At 35.8% G+C, this 16,128-nt stretch overlaps 1 protein-coding gene across 1 annotated transcript in view; it reads right to left on the minus strand.

The window, feature by feature from the left end:
* The window catches only part of GALR1 (galanin receptor 1), a 761,312-nt gene that overhangs the window by 319,920 nt on the left and 425,264 nt on the right, over positions 1–16,128 (minus strand). Inside the window, exon 2 of the mRNA XM_053714847.1 lies at positions 11,882–11,947. Within this exon, the coding sequence (XP_053570822.1) occupies positions 11,882–11,947 (66 nt within the window). The remainder of the gene's footprint in view (positions 1–11,881; positions 11,948–16,128) is intronic.

Below are 16,128 nucleotides of genomic sequence, written 5' to 3' on the forward strand. Positions count from 1 at the left end.
CAAATAAACACTAATTTTTGCTGCTACTCTCTTTGGATTTTTTTAATAGTAGAATCCAAACCTGGCCCAAATAGATTTTTACTTGAAAGGATAAGGCTAAAAGTCTATTTTTTTAAACCATGTCTGCAGACCAAGATTTTAAAAATAAGGCCCTTCTAGTAAAAACAAATAGAGCCGTATACTATGCATTGATGTGAATGATTTCAATTACTGCATCACAAATAAAGCTAATTTTAAGAAACATATACTTTTCTAAATATCTAAGAAAGATTAAACTGATGCAAGCTCAGATAAGGAATTGCACCAAAGAGATGCCACACCAGCAACACAAATAATACCTATAGATGGTTGAAACAAAAGTCTTCCTTGAAGAAAGTTTTTTTAGATAGATTTCCAGCTTCCTATCAATAGGATCTCAGAAAGAAGTGCTGCCTTCCCAGTGGAATTGTGGTTCTTTTTGCCAAAGTAGAAAAGGCACCATACATATTTGATCCATTTCCCAAACAAAAAATTGAAACTAGAAGCTGGACCCGGAAAACATCTTTAATTTTTTGGAAGGAACAAAAGGAACTCCAGGTTTGCTCCATTCTTGGATATAATTTCAGACACCACAATTTGGAAAAGGAAAAACTTCTACAGTCTTAGCCTTAGGCTTGAATAATAGATTCAGTTGTTTTACAGCCTTGTCCTCAACTGGTTTAGTTTCCCGAAACCCCAAAGTCTGTAATACCTCCTTAAGTCGAGAAATCCTCAACCTTAAAGTTAAATGATGCCTTTTCAGATTCCTGATGTGAATTTGAAGACAAGTCATCTGAAGACAAATCACCATCAGCGGATGGGGTAGAAATATTACAGTTTGAATCTTTAACTGCCTTGGCAGAAGTAGATGCATTTGGTTAATCAACTCTAGAAGAACTAGAGGAAATGTGTTTACGCTTACGCTTACTTGAAGGTGGCATAGCTGCTAATACTTCAGAATTAGTGGACATAAGATACTCCTTAAAACCTGGGGGAAAGTATGTAGGACCTCCCTGAGAAGTATTCACTGATTGGTTTGTGGCAGCAGAAGTAGTCATTTGCAATTGCAATACTGAATTTAAACAGGCACTGCAAAGTTGTGCTGGAGGGCAGCCAGTAGCTAATTTGGAAATCATGCATTTGTTGGTTGGAAATACAAAGTCTGTATAGAAGTATAGAAGTATATATAAAGACAAGATCAATGTGCAAAAGGAGCAACTCGTAAAAAACTTACCCCTGGATGAGTACATGAAACTGGTAATGGATGTGGAGAAGTCCGTGAGTGACTACAGGAAACAACTTGAGAGCCGTAAACGCCAGAAGTTCATCAGGGATGAGCAGGACTACAGTCATGGAGCAGTCTACAGGTGGCGTCAGAGTGCAGGATCAAACAAGAACCCCAGTAGTCAGATGCGGGGACAGAGAAGATTCGCTAGACAAAATGCCGCCCAAGGAGATGGCCACAGTGGCTCTGAGTCCTCTGCCAGTTTTTTAACCGAGGACTCGGACATCGATACCACCGGGCCGGGAGGAAGCACAAGAAACAGCGGAGTCGGCCTAGCGATGACGTCACAGCGTCAGCGCCCACGTCGCACACGTGGGATGCAGAGAGGAAGCTACCGGTACTGACGGAGGATGGAACAGAGGAGACGGGAAACCAGCCGAGGGGTTACAGGTATGAGAAGCCGAACAATACACTAGCCAACATACCTATACACCATACAAGTACACCGGCTGCCACCCGAGACCGATTACCCATAAGAAGTACACAAAGGGGGACAGTAAATGAAACTGCATCTGATGACACAAGCACATTTGATCACATTGCTCATAAAGAGACTGGCAATATAAATAATGCGGATAAGATCAATTGTTGTATACAGAAACCCCTTGATGATAATAATAAGTGTGATATTGTTTGCAACAGTGACTCTCTGAACAAGGCTGTGTTGGGACATTTCTCAGAATCTAATACTAATCACGGTGTTTCACAAGTAGCTAGCTCACAGCTAGCATCTGAAGTTTTGTATGACAATGTTCTATTTGACACTAATAATTTAGTAACTAATTTATCTAATTATGTTCTCAGTAATGAGGAACTCACAGTATTAAACAAGGGTTTATCATATTGTTTGGATGACACTTTGAATGATTTCACTGTTTTTCAGGATTTACACAGGTTTTTTAGAAAATTAAAATTAAGGATATATTTTTCTTTACAGAAAGATGTTGGTCACAAGTTCACTGAAGGCACACAAAAAAACAAAATCAGATTTGATAATGTTAAAGAGTTTGGTATTAATAGAAAGAGTAAATTTACACCCACAAGTACACACAGTATCACAACCTATATGAACCTTGTTCAGAGGGAGATAAATATCTTATTAAAGAAAGATGAAAAAAGGAAACTGGTACAAAAAAATAAGAAAGACAAATTAGCAATACAATCACTAAGAGGTAATACTGATATAATCATCAAGGAGGCGGACAAGGGTGGGGCGGTGGTTATACTTAATAAATCAGACTATATAGAGGAGATTGAACGTCAACTAGCAGATAGTCAAGTATATGAAAAACTAACCAGAGACCCCACTATACAAATTAACAAGGAAATAGAGAACATATTGCAATCAGCAGTTAAGAGGGAGATCATTTCAGAGAAATTTAAAGATGATTTAATTGAGAAAAATCCCATTAGACCTGTTATTTACGTGTTACCTAAGATCCATAAAGCTATTAACAAACCACCTGGGCGCCCTATTGTGGCTGGAATAGGGTCTGTATTCTCAAATATTTCTGTCTTCTTGGACAAAGTATTACAACCCTTAATACAGAAAACTACCTCTTATATAAGGGACACAAATGATTTTTTATCCAAACTCAAAAATCTTGGGCAGGTTGGGGATAAATGCATATTATTTACACTAGATGTCTCCAGTTTGTATACCTCTATTAGGCATACTAGTGGAATTGCAGCAGTAGAAAATATATTGAAATCGAGTAGCACTTATACTGCCCAAGAGATTGAGTTTTTGATAAATTTGTTGACTATTATTCTCTATCAGAACTATTTTTTATTTATGGACACTTACTACCTCCAAAAACAGGGTACAGCAATGGGCTCCAACGTCGCCCCCACATACGCCAACATATTTATGAGTAGTTTTGAGGAACATTTTGTATACTCCAACATTAATTTTCAAACATATGGTATCTCCTGGTGGAGATTTATCGATGATGTGTTTGGCGTGTGGGGGGGCGACGTTGTGAGCCTTTTATCATTTATAGAAGATCTTAATTGTTCAGTGAATGGATTGAAGTTCAGTTTAAATATGAGCGAGGTAGGAGTAGAGTATTTGGATACTTATGTATATAAGGATAAAGGTTTCTTGGAGACTGACCTGTACACAAAAAAAACTGATAAGAACAATTTGCTACAGTATGGCAGTTGCCACCCAGAAAGTGTGTTCAGAGCAATACCCAAGAGTCAGTTCACTAGAGTGAAGAGGATTGTCTCAGATAGTAGCAAGTGTAAACAGAGACTGGGAGAAATGGCTAATAAGTTCATTACTAGGAACTACCCAGAAAAATTAATAACAGAACAGCTTGTGAATGTGGAGGTGGGTTTAGGACAGAGCCAAAAACAGACAGACAAAAGAAATGAGAACAACAGGATATTTGTAACGCAGCATAATAGATTGAGTGGAAAGATTGCAGGTATCTTAAAAAAACATTGGCACATTATTAGGGAATGCAATCCACAGGTGGAAGAATTTAAAAAAGAACCAATGATTGCGTACAAGAGAAATAAAAGAATTAGGGATTGGATCATACACACAGACATAGGCCCTGGAAAGAGAAGTATACAATCAACAATTGGTAGTAGCAATAATGGCTGCTATCCATGTTTAAATTGTAGCCATTGCAGCTCAATGATAAAAGGCAAATACTTCTACCATCCTACGAGTGGTAGGAAGTTTACAATAAACAAACATTTTACATGTAGAGCAACATATGCTATTTACATGATTAAATGTCCGTGTGGATTTATTTATATTGGCGAGACCTGCAGAGAGGTAAGGGAGAGGATAACGGAACACAAATCTAACATAAGGTGTAATAACAAAGAAGCACCAGTATCCTCTCACTTCCTCTCTGCAGGTCATAACATAAGTCAGCTTAGATTCTTAGTCATAGACCAGGTGATGAAACCAAGGAGGGGGGTTGATAGAGAGCATCTCCTAAAAGTTAGGGAGATGTTCTGGATTCACAAACTGGATTGCCTTATCCCCAAGGGCCTTAATAAAGACTTTGATTGGAGTCTATTTTACTAAAGAAAATCACACAGGGAGAAGGTTAGGATTGTTTGTATATTTTCTGGTTGATCAAAGGCGCTTAAAAATGGCTTGTGAATAACAGGGTGTTATAATGGTAAAATAAAGGATAAATGAATCAATTAAAGTGAAAGAAATTTTCTCAATGAAAAAATACACTCTGCAAAGGAATAAATCTTGATTGATGTAAATATACTCTGTAGACTGTGCAGACATTGTGGATGTTTGGATTTTATGCTCCTCTTTTAATATTGTATATAGGTTTTATGTTTATATTTTAAATGATATGTACACTGTTCACCCATTCTATTGAAAAACAAAGAGACATCAAAAGTAAAAAAGAGTGTACTATATTTTACAACCAACAGGTGTCACTATTGCATGTTGCAATACATGTTTTTTCACACAATGGGTTAATGAACAGTTGATGAATAATTAACAGGTGAGGGTATAAAAAGCATGAACCTGTATAATTAAGATGTACATGACTAAGAGCCACATTGGCTTGAAACGTTGTATGTTTGGACCCAGGATAAGAAAATAAAGGTCTTTTAAATTGATATGGTGGCTGGAGTTTTTTGAAGTTTGGGAAAGTATGTAGGACCTCCCTGAGAAGTATTCACTGATTGGTTTGTGGCAGCAGAAGTAGTCATTTGCAATTGCAATACTGAATTTAAACAGGCACTGCAAAGTTGTGCTGGAGGGCAGCCAGTAGCTAATTTGGAAATCATGCATTTGTTGGTTGGAAATACAAAGTCTGTATAGAAGTATAGAAGTATAGAAGTATAGCAAAAGTGTAAGCAAAACACTAATTAGCACACCAAGTAAAGGAATGTAGTTTAAATGGTAGCAAAGCTATCCGCTGAGCAAAGAAAGTTGAAATGTTGTTAAATGTCTAAAAAATTTACCAAATTTGGTGAATAAAATTCAGAAGAAAGGAAAAGATACCCCCCAAATATACCCGCACACTCTTTGTATAGGGTATCTAAACGCCTCTGATATAATTTCTGCAGAGAGAAAACACTGCATGTCCAGAGCAAAAAAAAGGCTACCAGCAGAGTGAAGGAGGAGCAGCCCAGAAAGTGAAAATGTAAGCGTGGTGGGAAAAAGTTTAACACTTTTGGTAAGTGAGAGAAATGATGATGCACTGCGCTACCACAGTCCTGATTCTCCACACTCCAAAACTCACCCTGCCACATTCATAGCACTCCCACCACCCTGTATCGCTGATCCAAAGTGAGAAAAAGTAAAAAGTAAACCTCTGCTTAACAAAAAATAAAGCAAGCACAAAAATGTAAAGGTTCCATTACCATAAAAACCAGAACACATTGAGCAACTCAAAATTGCCTGAAATAAATTCCAGTGTACTATATACAGATGTGATTATGCATATTAACAATATAAGCCCAGGCTATACTGTTAAATATGTGCCTTAGAGTGTGATCCCAGACTGTGTTGCCTGCATGCATGCTGTTCTTTGGCTATGTTGCACAAACTAAACATTTACCAACTGATAGCCTGTGAGCAGTGTAAGTAAATAAGGTAACTACCCACCAGACACCCACTCCACTGTGCTTATCCAGATGATACATGAGGATACAGTAGAGAGCCTATCCAGTATTGCACTAGACATTAGAGGATACCTAAGGGAATACATCTACATGGCCAAGCAGGAGGAGGCTGAAGGGCAAATCCCAGGACACCTGTGGTAGGCTTTTGACCATAACTCCCGCAGGAGAATTACATTGCACAACCCTGTATGCTCCTATGCCCCTCTCTTCAAGGATTCACCTTATGGAGGTGAATACAGGATCAACAATCCCCTTTCTTCTCAAAATAAATTTCTGAGCACCTCAATCTTCACCTGCTCCTGGAGAGGCAAAGAAAGACTAGGAGGTACAGGGAAGTGAGAGAGATAATTACGTTCTTGGTGTATGGCGTTCTTTGCCTCCTCCTGGTGGCCAGTTGATTAATTCCCAAGTTTGGAATCATGGACCTCACCACCTCAAGAAATAAATAGATATTATCATTATACTAATCTCCCCAATATGGTTTATTCCCTTACAAATGATGATAACTTTGGTCTGACCATGCCATCATGCATTTTGGCATATATCATCATACAGGAAACTCTACAAAAGTCAAACAATTTATCTCTCTCTCTTAGACAAATACAAAATCTCTCATTCTTTTTACTTTATGGTTGGGGAAAATGAATAATTTTATAATGGTAACACTTACACGCCTGCACATTATTTCATGTATTCTATTTTTATATCTAATTACTCATTAATTACAGTTTCTGCCCAAACATGAAAACAGTAAGTTATTTTACGCAGCTCAGGAAAACACATTTTTTTCCCATAACAAATATCGGTACAAATATTCTTTGGCTTATGCAAGAAACAAAATTAACTTTAATGTCCCTTTACATCATTGTATCCTTCCTTGTAATTTTATCTTGAAAATAAACTACACAGGGTAAATATTAGTTGATATTTATCATTATTAAGCATCTATATATTAAGCTTGCTCTCCAACTCCAGCAACATCTGTATATGACCGTTCATGTTTGCATTAAAATTCAATAGTCTTATTCATTTAATTTATAAATTAAATGATATTACTACCTAGATATAGCGCATAAACCTTATCTTTCTAATGCTGAATTATCAACTGTATCTGTTTATAATGAGCTAGATTACAAGTGAGGCCAAACAGTTTTGCTCCAGCGTAATCATGTTTTTGCAAGCCATTTTCATTGCGCTGATATTACAAGTGGAGCAAAATCGTGATTGCGCTAGTGCAATCGCTATTTATGCTTTAACTCAGAGCTGTGGTTAACGGTTTCCCGAAACGAAAAAATATCTCAAAATACTTCAGAAATACATTACAAAGTACAGTTACACTTATATTAACACCGTCTGATAAAAAAAAAAAATAATAAAAATATTGCACAAAAAGTTATAATGGCTCAAAGATAGGAGATTGCGGGTGTTAGAAAAAAAGGCAGGCAAATGGCTTTAGCATTGAGACACATAAATATACATTACTAAATATGTGTGCCCTTTACAGTTAAGTAGATGAAAACATGATAAAGATTTTAAATATGTATTTACTGTAAATATTTTACATTTGCTAATCCGAAAAGGTGTTGCATGATCACGGGTGTAAGGTTTTTTTCACTGTTTTTCTCCATTGATTTCTACGGGGAATACATGCACGCTCACGTAAAAGCTTAAGTTAGGTTTTTCGCACGATTCGGGTTACCGCTAGCGCAAAATAAGATTTTTTGAAATTTGTAATATGAATACAACCCAACTAGTGCAAAAAGCTTAACTCTAGCAGAGTTTTCGCGATTGCAGGGAAAAAAAATGCTCTGCCACTTGTAATCTAGCCCTTAGTGAAAAATGCTGCTCACTGCATTTTATTGATTAATATTAAAAATATAACATATGGCGGTGATCCAAAAAAAAAAAAAAAAAAGAAGCATTTTGCATATTTTTCATAATAATATTGTAACTTGTCAGATATTTCTTTGGATCACCTTCATATGTTATATTTTTAATATGGACAGACAAAAGTGTGGTGCACAGCTGCAATTAGTGGCCTTCTAATTACCAAAAAGCAATGGCAAAGCCATATATGTCTGATATTTCTGAACAAAGGGCTTCCCAGACAAACATTTACAAACATTTGTGCCATGATTGCACAATCAGTATGTAAATAGTTTCTGTGATAAACCCAAAGTTTGTGAAAAAAGTACCAAATTTCTTTATTTGATAGCATTTGGCAGTGAAATGGTGGCATAATATATACCAAAATGGGCCTAGATCAATACCTTGGTTTGTCTACTTAAAAAATATATTTAGATTTGATAGGTAAATAAAAAAACAAGGCTCTATTTCTGTTTGTGATAGCAAAAATGCTAACAATGCTCTGGTATTCGGGGCAAGTTTTTGTCTGGAAGTCCCGGGAATGAGAGGGTTAAACCTTCATGATTCAGATAGAGCATGCAATTTTAAGCAATTTTATAATTTACTCCTATTATCAATTTTTCTTCTTCTCCTGGTGTCTTTATTTGAAAAAGCAAGAATGTAAGCATTGGAGCCGCCTGTTTTAGTTCAACACCTGTTTAGCGCTTGCTGAATGGAGTCTAAATGTAGCCAGTACATTAAAGTTCTTTTTTTTTAACATATCAAATATATAATTTTGAAACATATTAAAGATTTGTATAAAAAGTTTTTACATGTTACAAAATTATTTCACATGTATAATGTAAGGGGCATGAAGCTTTTTCATAATCCAGAACATACAATTTAAAGGGTTATGAGACCCAAAAATGTTTTTTCATTATTCAGACAGAGCATACAATTTTAACATTAAATACTTTTAAAAGCACAGTTGCAAAAGTATGGTCATATAGTGCTTCAGACATGTTCACCCTACTGAGCATACCGAGGTATGCACTTCAACAACAGATACCAAGAAAACTAAATAAATTTGATAATAAAAGTAAATTTTAATTTTGTGGTCTGATTAATGAAAGAAAAATATGAGCTTCATGCTTATCTTATGTCTTTTTAATGTGGATTTTTAACTTTTGTTTGAGTACATTATAAGTAATAACACTGAACATTTGTTGTTTCATAGATATTTTCATTGGTGTTCCTTTTTAACATGAATTAAATTGTATGTATGTATAAACATCTAGCTAATGAATTTCTCTTGCTTTTTAAATAAAAACTATCCTCAGAAAAAAACAGTGTTAATAAAAGGAATACAGATGTAATGTTATATAACAGTACACAATCTCACTTTAATATAAAACAAATAAATCTGTAATGCAGTCTGTACACTCTGAAACAAGAGGTTTTACTTAATTTTAAGTAAGAGTTATGAGAGATTTTTGGGTTCACAATAATATATATGTATATATATATATATATATATATATATATATATATATATATATATATATATATATATATATCAATTTGATAGTCTAGTGATTTCTTATTTACTCTGAAGATTTTTTTTTGTATTTTAACATTTTACTTTCTGTTATTTTTATGTGTATTATATTTGATTTCTTTTGAATGAACATTTAGTCATAATAAATATAAACAAGGTTAGTGTCTCTAATACGCAATGTATTTTCAGAGAAGTGATTATTTTGATTATCTAATGCCAACTCAAATGCACTGCCATAATATATGATTTGTTCTATATTTTTGCCAAATACACACTTAAAACTAAGAAGAACTGTCAAACATGTACCAAAAAAATGACCTTAGTTCAAAATCTGGGGTGATGAAAAATGAGCCTTCTAGTAATGTGTAAAATATTGGATGGAAAATAATACTGATGTAGCTTTTGACTGTATTTATAACATCTCAGCACTGCAACTGGCACGGTTCCAGTAAACAGTCCAGCTTTTGAAGTGAGGTGCAAGACAGAGAAAGAATGAAATAGAATACGTGATATCTGGCTAACTCTGGTGATATCATGAATATCTTTGCTTACAATCCAGCAAAGAAATTATAGTGCTATTTGTTCTAATATATGTAGCTAAAACTAGTAAAGTACAAGTGGATTTCTTTAATATATATGTAAAAAAGTTAAGAAAAGGTTATAGGAGATCAACTGTAACCTGTGACTCAGGTTTAAATGAAAAAGAAAAAAAAAAAACAAGAAACTAAATATTTAAAAAAACTACAAATACCGTCCACATTAAAGGTGTAACAAAACAGCAAAATGAGCTCTATGCATAAAAATAACAAGGTCCAACAGAACCAACATGCCCAAATGTTGTACAAAATTGAATCAAAGATTTACCAATTTTGCATAGCAAAAATAAAAAGATAACAACAAATAACAAACAAATCAAACACATCAAAACAAATACAACACTATACATATAGGAATACATGAAAATGTTTACTGTACACTATACAGATGCTATGTACAGTGCACCACACAATAAAATTAAAATATTCTTAGGAGTTACTACTAAAATTGTAAAAAGCCAGCAGATATTACCATCAGGTTCCAATATGCTGTAGCAGGTGGCAAATATAAACTTTAAAATGGGATTAACAGATTTAAAGGGACAGTAAAGTTAAAATTAAACCTCCCTTTTTCAGAGATGGCGACCAATTTTATAAAAACTTTCCAATGTACTTATTTTATCAAATTTGCTTTGTTCTCTTGGTATCCTGCATTGAAAAGAATACAATGCACTGCTGGTACTAACTGCTCGTTTGGGGGCTGCACTAATACTCCTCTTGTCTTTGACTCATTCAATGTATTCAGCTAGCTCTCATTAGAGCATTACTGCTCTTAAGCATACTGGTCAACAAAGATGCCAAGATAAAGCAAATTTGATTATAGAATTAAATTGGAAAGTTTAATAAAATTAGCATACTGTCTCCAGAACCAGGAAAGTTTGTCTGTTCATCTCAATTTAAAGTTTGTATTTGGCACTTGCTACAGCATATTGGAACCTGTTGGTAATATCTGGTGGCTTTGTACAATTTCAGTAGTAACTCAGAAGTAAATCTAAAGAATATTAAGTATATCATGAAAGTTTAATTTTGACTTTATTGTCCATTTAAGTATGGAAAAGTTGTATTTACTGTTGGAATATCAGCTGTTTATCTTATACTTGATGCATATACCTTGTCAATGGAAGAATATAATAAAATAATGTAATGATTTTTAACAGCATAAGTCCTTGGAAAATATTTTGCATTTTGATATTTATGTTTATGTTTTATTCAGCCTTGCAAAACCACTAAAAATGTTTGTTTCTTTTTAAATCATAGTAAAATATATGGTGTCTTTCATCCACGCTCTTAATTTCTTCTAGGTTTCAACATCAAGTATGAGTTAGAGCTTTGACATCTTAAAAGCTTGAGCGATTAGTATACTCAGAGAAATAAAGCTATCATCTCAGTTCCATCGGTCATTTATTTAGCACAAAAGTATTTATTATGGAAAACCTAATATTAGTCTTCACTACATGTAGTAATGAAAGCCAAAGCATTATAATAGTTAGAACAAAACACTTTGTGACACATATTCATAAAACACTATACTACTATATTCATACCCTAAGGGTTATTTAATGTATTCATGCACAATGATTATGAAAGTCTGTTTAACATTTAAGTACTGTATGGAGAGTTACATCAAATAAATAATGGTTTCAATTCTCAATAAAAACTAAAAGTGAAAAACAAATAAATGTTTTTGTTTACGTAACATCAGGGAATTACAAAACTCTTTTTTTAAGCGCATTCATCAGAACATATACAAGTGGCTATAAAAAATGTACTGATGTTCATTTATTTATCTTACTTTGAAAAATAAAGATTTTTTTTTTAAATCCTAAAATTCCTTTGAATACAAAGAAGTATGCTGAAGATGTATAAGCCCATAAAACCTTAAAGACAAGAATGCATTCCATTGTTTTTATGTTGAAAGTGAACATTTATATTCAGTTTAATAAAAGAAAAGATAATTACCTTCTTCTTTGAAGCTTCTGATTTCTTTGACATGTTCCTTAACTTTTTATGCAGGTGGTTAAGCACCTAGAAAGATAAATAAAGCGTTACTGTTTTTATTCTATATCTGAACGAAGAAAATGTACTGTCATTATAAATGCTACCAAAAATCCATATTTCAAACAATACATCTTAAGCTAAAACTTCACATTCTTTACAAAGTCAGTCATTTTGTATCTGAAATACTGCTATATTGTCTTATGTTTCATTGATGTAAAGCCTCATTTACAAATCATTATGACTAATACGAAACAAAATAATGAGAATCTACACTGACGTCGTTTGAACAGTTTTTTTCCTTGTAGCAGCACAATATTCCTTTAATGGTTTTTGAAGTAATGTAAAAGCAAAATCTAATCTTCAAACAGGATCTAGTTGTCAGGAATTTAGAATGGTTGAAATAATTTGAAAGTAATAGCAAATGTGTTCATATTATTTAAATGTAATCAAAAGTTCCAAAAATAAAAATGCATTGTTCTCATATATAATTCATAATCTATAGTACTAAAACTTGAAAAAAATCACTTCACAGCTATAACACTTGCTACAATTTAACAAGTTATAAGTAAAAAATGATTCAGTTTAAATTAGGAATGGACAACTTTATTTAAGTTAACTTAAAACAATGTATTATTGACACATTTTTACATTAAAAAACAACGTAGAACATCTGATGAACATTGTGACGTAGTTTCAAAGAAAATGTTACATTTGCAATATCAAATGCTATATTTGCTATTTTTAAAGAAATTTGTAAGAAACAAACATTTGAAACAGCATATAATAGTCAGTTCATTTGAATTAACATTAAAATAATATATTCAAACACTGACATGTTTATAATTTTAAAGTAAATGTTAAATAGCAAATAGAGGGCCAGTTTACAGGTGGAGCACACAAATGCAAGCAGCAGTATGAACTGGACATTTTATTAATATTATTATTCTTTATTTATAAAGTGCCAACAGATTCCGCAGCGTTACCCATGGGTACAAGGATAAAAGTACAATGGAGAAACAATACAATAAGAGACAAAATTTTACAGACAAATACAAGGGGAATTGAGGGCCCTATTTCAGTGGGAACTTACAATCTATGGGTGGGAGGATGGGAAACAGGAGGTGGGGACTGCAAGGGGTGAGAATGATATTAGTGAGGAGATAGATGAGGGCAACTGTTGTAAGTGAAGTTCATTTGTTGAGTCGGGTGATAAGCTTCCCTGAACAAAATGGTCTTTAGGGAACTTTTAAAGGAGGAGAGTTTAGGGGCAAGTCTGACAGCTCGAGGAAGTGCGCTCCAGAGGGTTGGTGCCACACAAGAGAAGTCCTGTAGTGTAGCATGAGAGGAGGTGATGGTAGAGGACGCAAGAAGCAGGTCATTGTTGGATCTTAGGGAGCGGGCTGGGGTATATTTGTTGATGAGTGAGGATAGGTTGGGTGGGGCAGCATTGGTGAGGGCTTTGTAGGTCAGGGTGAGAATTTTGAATTTAATTCTGGTGGATTAGCCTTGCAGATGCTTTTAGGATGGATTGAAGGGGAGAGAGGTGGGATAGAGGGAGGCCAGATAGTAAGATATTACAGTAGTCAAGTCGGGAAATTACCAGGGAGTGGATTAGCTGTTTAGTAGTTTCAGCACTCAGAAACGTATGACATTTGGAGATATTTTGTAGGTGGTTGCAGTAGGATGAAGAGAGCAATTGGATGTGGGGAATGAAGGACAGATTTGAGTCAAGTTTGACTCAGAGGCAGCAGACTTGGGGTGATGGGGAGATAGTGGTGCTGCCAACAGTGAAAATTAGAAACTGGAGTAGTGTTAGAGGGGGGAATTAGAAGTAGTTCGGTCTTGGACATGTTTATTTTTAGGTGGTAAGAGGCCATCCAGGAGAAAATGCCAGATAAGCAGTCGCTGATGTGAGATGTGAGAAGGAGAGAGTGCAGGGGTGGAAAGGTATCTGGGTATCGTCAGCATAGAGGTTATAGTTGAAGTCATAGCTGTTGATTAGTTTAACCAGTGAAGAAGTGTAAATAGAGAAGAGTAGAGGACCGAGGACTAAGGGCTCGATGATTTAAAGCTCTCTGGGCTGGCGTGATTATTAAAGAATGCTCGCCATTCCTTCTATTTCCCTTGTGAAATGATCTAAAGCCATTTTTTACCCTGAAAACAGGGTGTCTCGCTAAGGGGCGTATACTGCATTTTCATATGAAATGTGCACAACAAAATTCGTATTTTAAACATTATACAAAACAAATATTTGAATCATTCACACAAAAATAAGCAGGGAAAAATTGTATTGATAAGGTGCATCAAAAATCGTAACAAAATTCTTCACCAAAAATCGTATGTTAACAAAAACGTAAAATTAGTATCTAATTTACACAGGAATAAATCAAATTAAATATTCACAGCGTAAATTGTAATTGTAGTACACTGAATGTGCAAAAATCAAACAGAAATTTGAATTTATAAATACAAAATGTAAAGCGTAATTGTTGTGTTTTTGTAAAATGGGCTGAACATGGGCGTTCCATGGGCGTATATGAAAATGTCTCACTAATCCCAGCGTAATTCTATAAAGATTTTCGCACTGCAGATATCACAGTTTTTTCTCGCCAACTAAAAGGTGGCAAGCTTTTGTCAAAACAATACGAACACTTATAACCCCAATAGAAAAACAAATGCATACGAAAATATAGGCGAATGTAAGATGCTATAATCAGAAAGCAGCGTAATGTGAGTTATATTGGCTGCAGGATTTTAATTTTAAAGTGCTCCCCCTGCTCTCTGCTAACTTCACACTAAGGAGCGAAGTTTCCCTATCCAGCTAGCTCCATTACTTTTAATAGGAGCCATCTCGCAACTCGCAGGGACTGCCCCTTTTTTACGATCATTGCACCGGGGCAGCCCGGCGAGTGTCAGCGAGAAAATAAGGTTTGAGCTGGCGAACAATATATCATCGAGCCCTAAGCCTTGAGGTTCTCCAACAGACAGAGGCAATGGAAAGGAGGAGTCACCAGCAAAAGAGATGGAGAAGGATCTGTTAGTGTAATGCTCGTGGGATACTCCTCTATCAGACCAAACTCAGCCAGTGGTCTTGTTATCCCGGCATCGAGCCGGAATGATATGGAATATCCAAGAGTAGAGTAGGTTTGCAATATGAGATGAATGGCACTCACCACAGACAGGACAGTCCTTGGTGGCAACAGGCAGGAAACCAAAGACAAACCACTAGGGTGGTCAGGTAGAAAGGGGTCGGCAACAGTAAGGCAGTTCAGGGGTAAACCACTTGGATGGTCAGGCAGGCAGGGTTCGGCAACAGTAAGGTAGTCCAGGGATAAACCACTAGGATGGTCAGGCAGGCAGGGTTCAGCAACAGTAAGGTAGTCCAGGGGTAAACCACTAGGATGGTCAGGCAGGCAGGGTTCAACAACAGTAAGGTAGTCCAGGGGTAAACCACTAGGATTGTCAGATAAGCAGGGGTAAGCAACAAAATAACAGCCCTGCATACAAATCAATAACACCCAGGAGAACAGTAAGTAACACCTATACTTGGGCAGTGATAGGTAGGACTGACATTACTTAAATAGATGCAGGATTTGCACCACAGGAGATCCAGACCGGCTTCTACAGGAGGAAGCATGCAGCGATGATGTCACCGCCACACGCAGAGAGGAGCCGACTCCCCACTAGCTAACGAGCAGACAGAAGGTGCCGCGTCCCTAGCAACAGCTAGAGCAGTGCGGCACAACAGTTAGAGAGATAAGAGTGAATCTAGAAGAGGGCAGTGTCAAAGAGCCCAAGAGAGCTGAGAGTCAGAAGGAGAAGGGGATGGTCAACAGTGTCAAAGGCAGCAGAGAGTTCAAGTAAGATGAGTATAGAGTAGTAGCCTTTGTTTTTAGCAGAAAGGAGATAACTAATAACCTTGGTGAGGACAGTCTCAGTTGAGTGTTGGGGACGGAAGCCAGATTGCAGGGGGTAAAGCAATGAGTTGTAGGACAGAAAGTGGGTCAGGCGATCCAAAACTAGTTTTTCAAGGATTTTTGAAGCTAGCAGGAGCAATGATATGGGACGGTAGTTTGCAGGAGAGTTAGGGTCAAGGGAGGGTTTTTTGATGATGTGGGTGACTTTGCATGTTTGAAGGAGGCAGGGAAAGAGTCAGTAGAAAGGGATAGGTTGAATATATGAGTAAGACCCGGAGAGAGGGTGGCAGA

Source organism: Bombina bombina, chromosome 5, assembly GCF_027579735.1.
Source record: "Bombina bombina isolate aBomBom1 chromosome 5, aBomBom1.pri, whole genome shotgun sequence".
Taxonomy (NCBI): domain Eukaryota; kingdom Metazoa; phylum Chordata; class Amphibia; order Anura; family Bombinatoridae; genus Bombina; species Bombina bombina.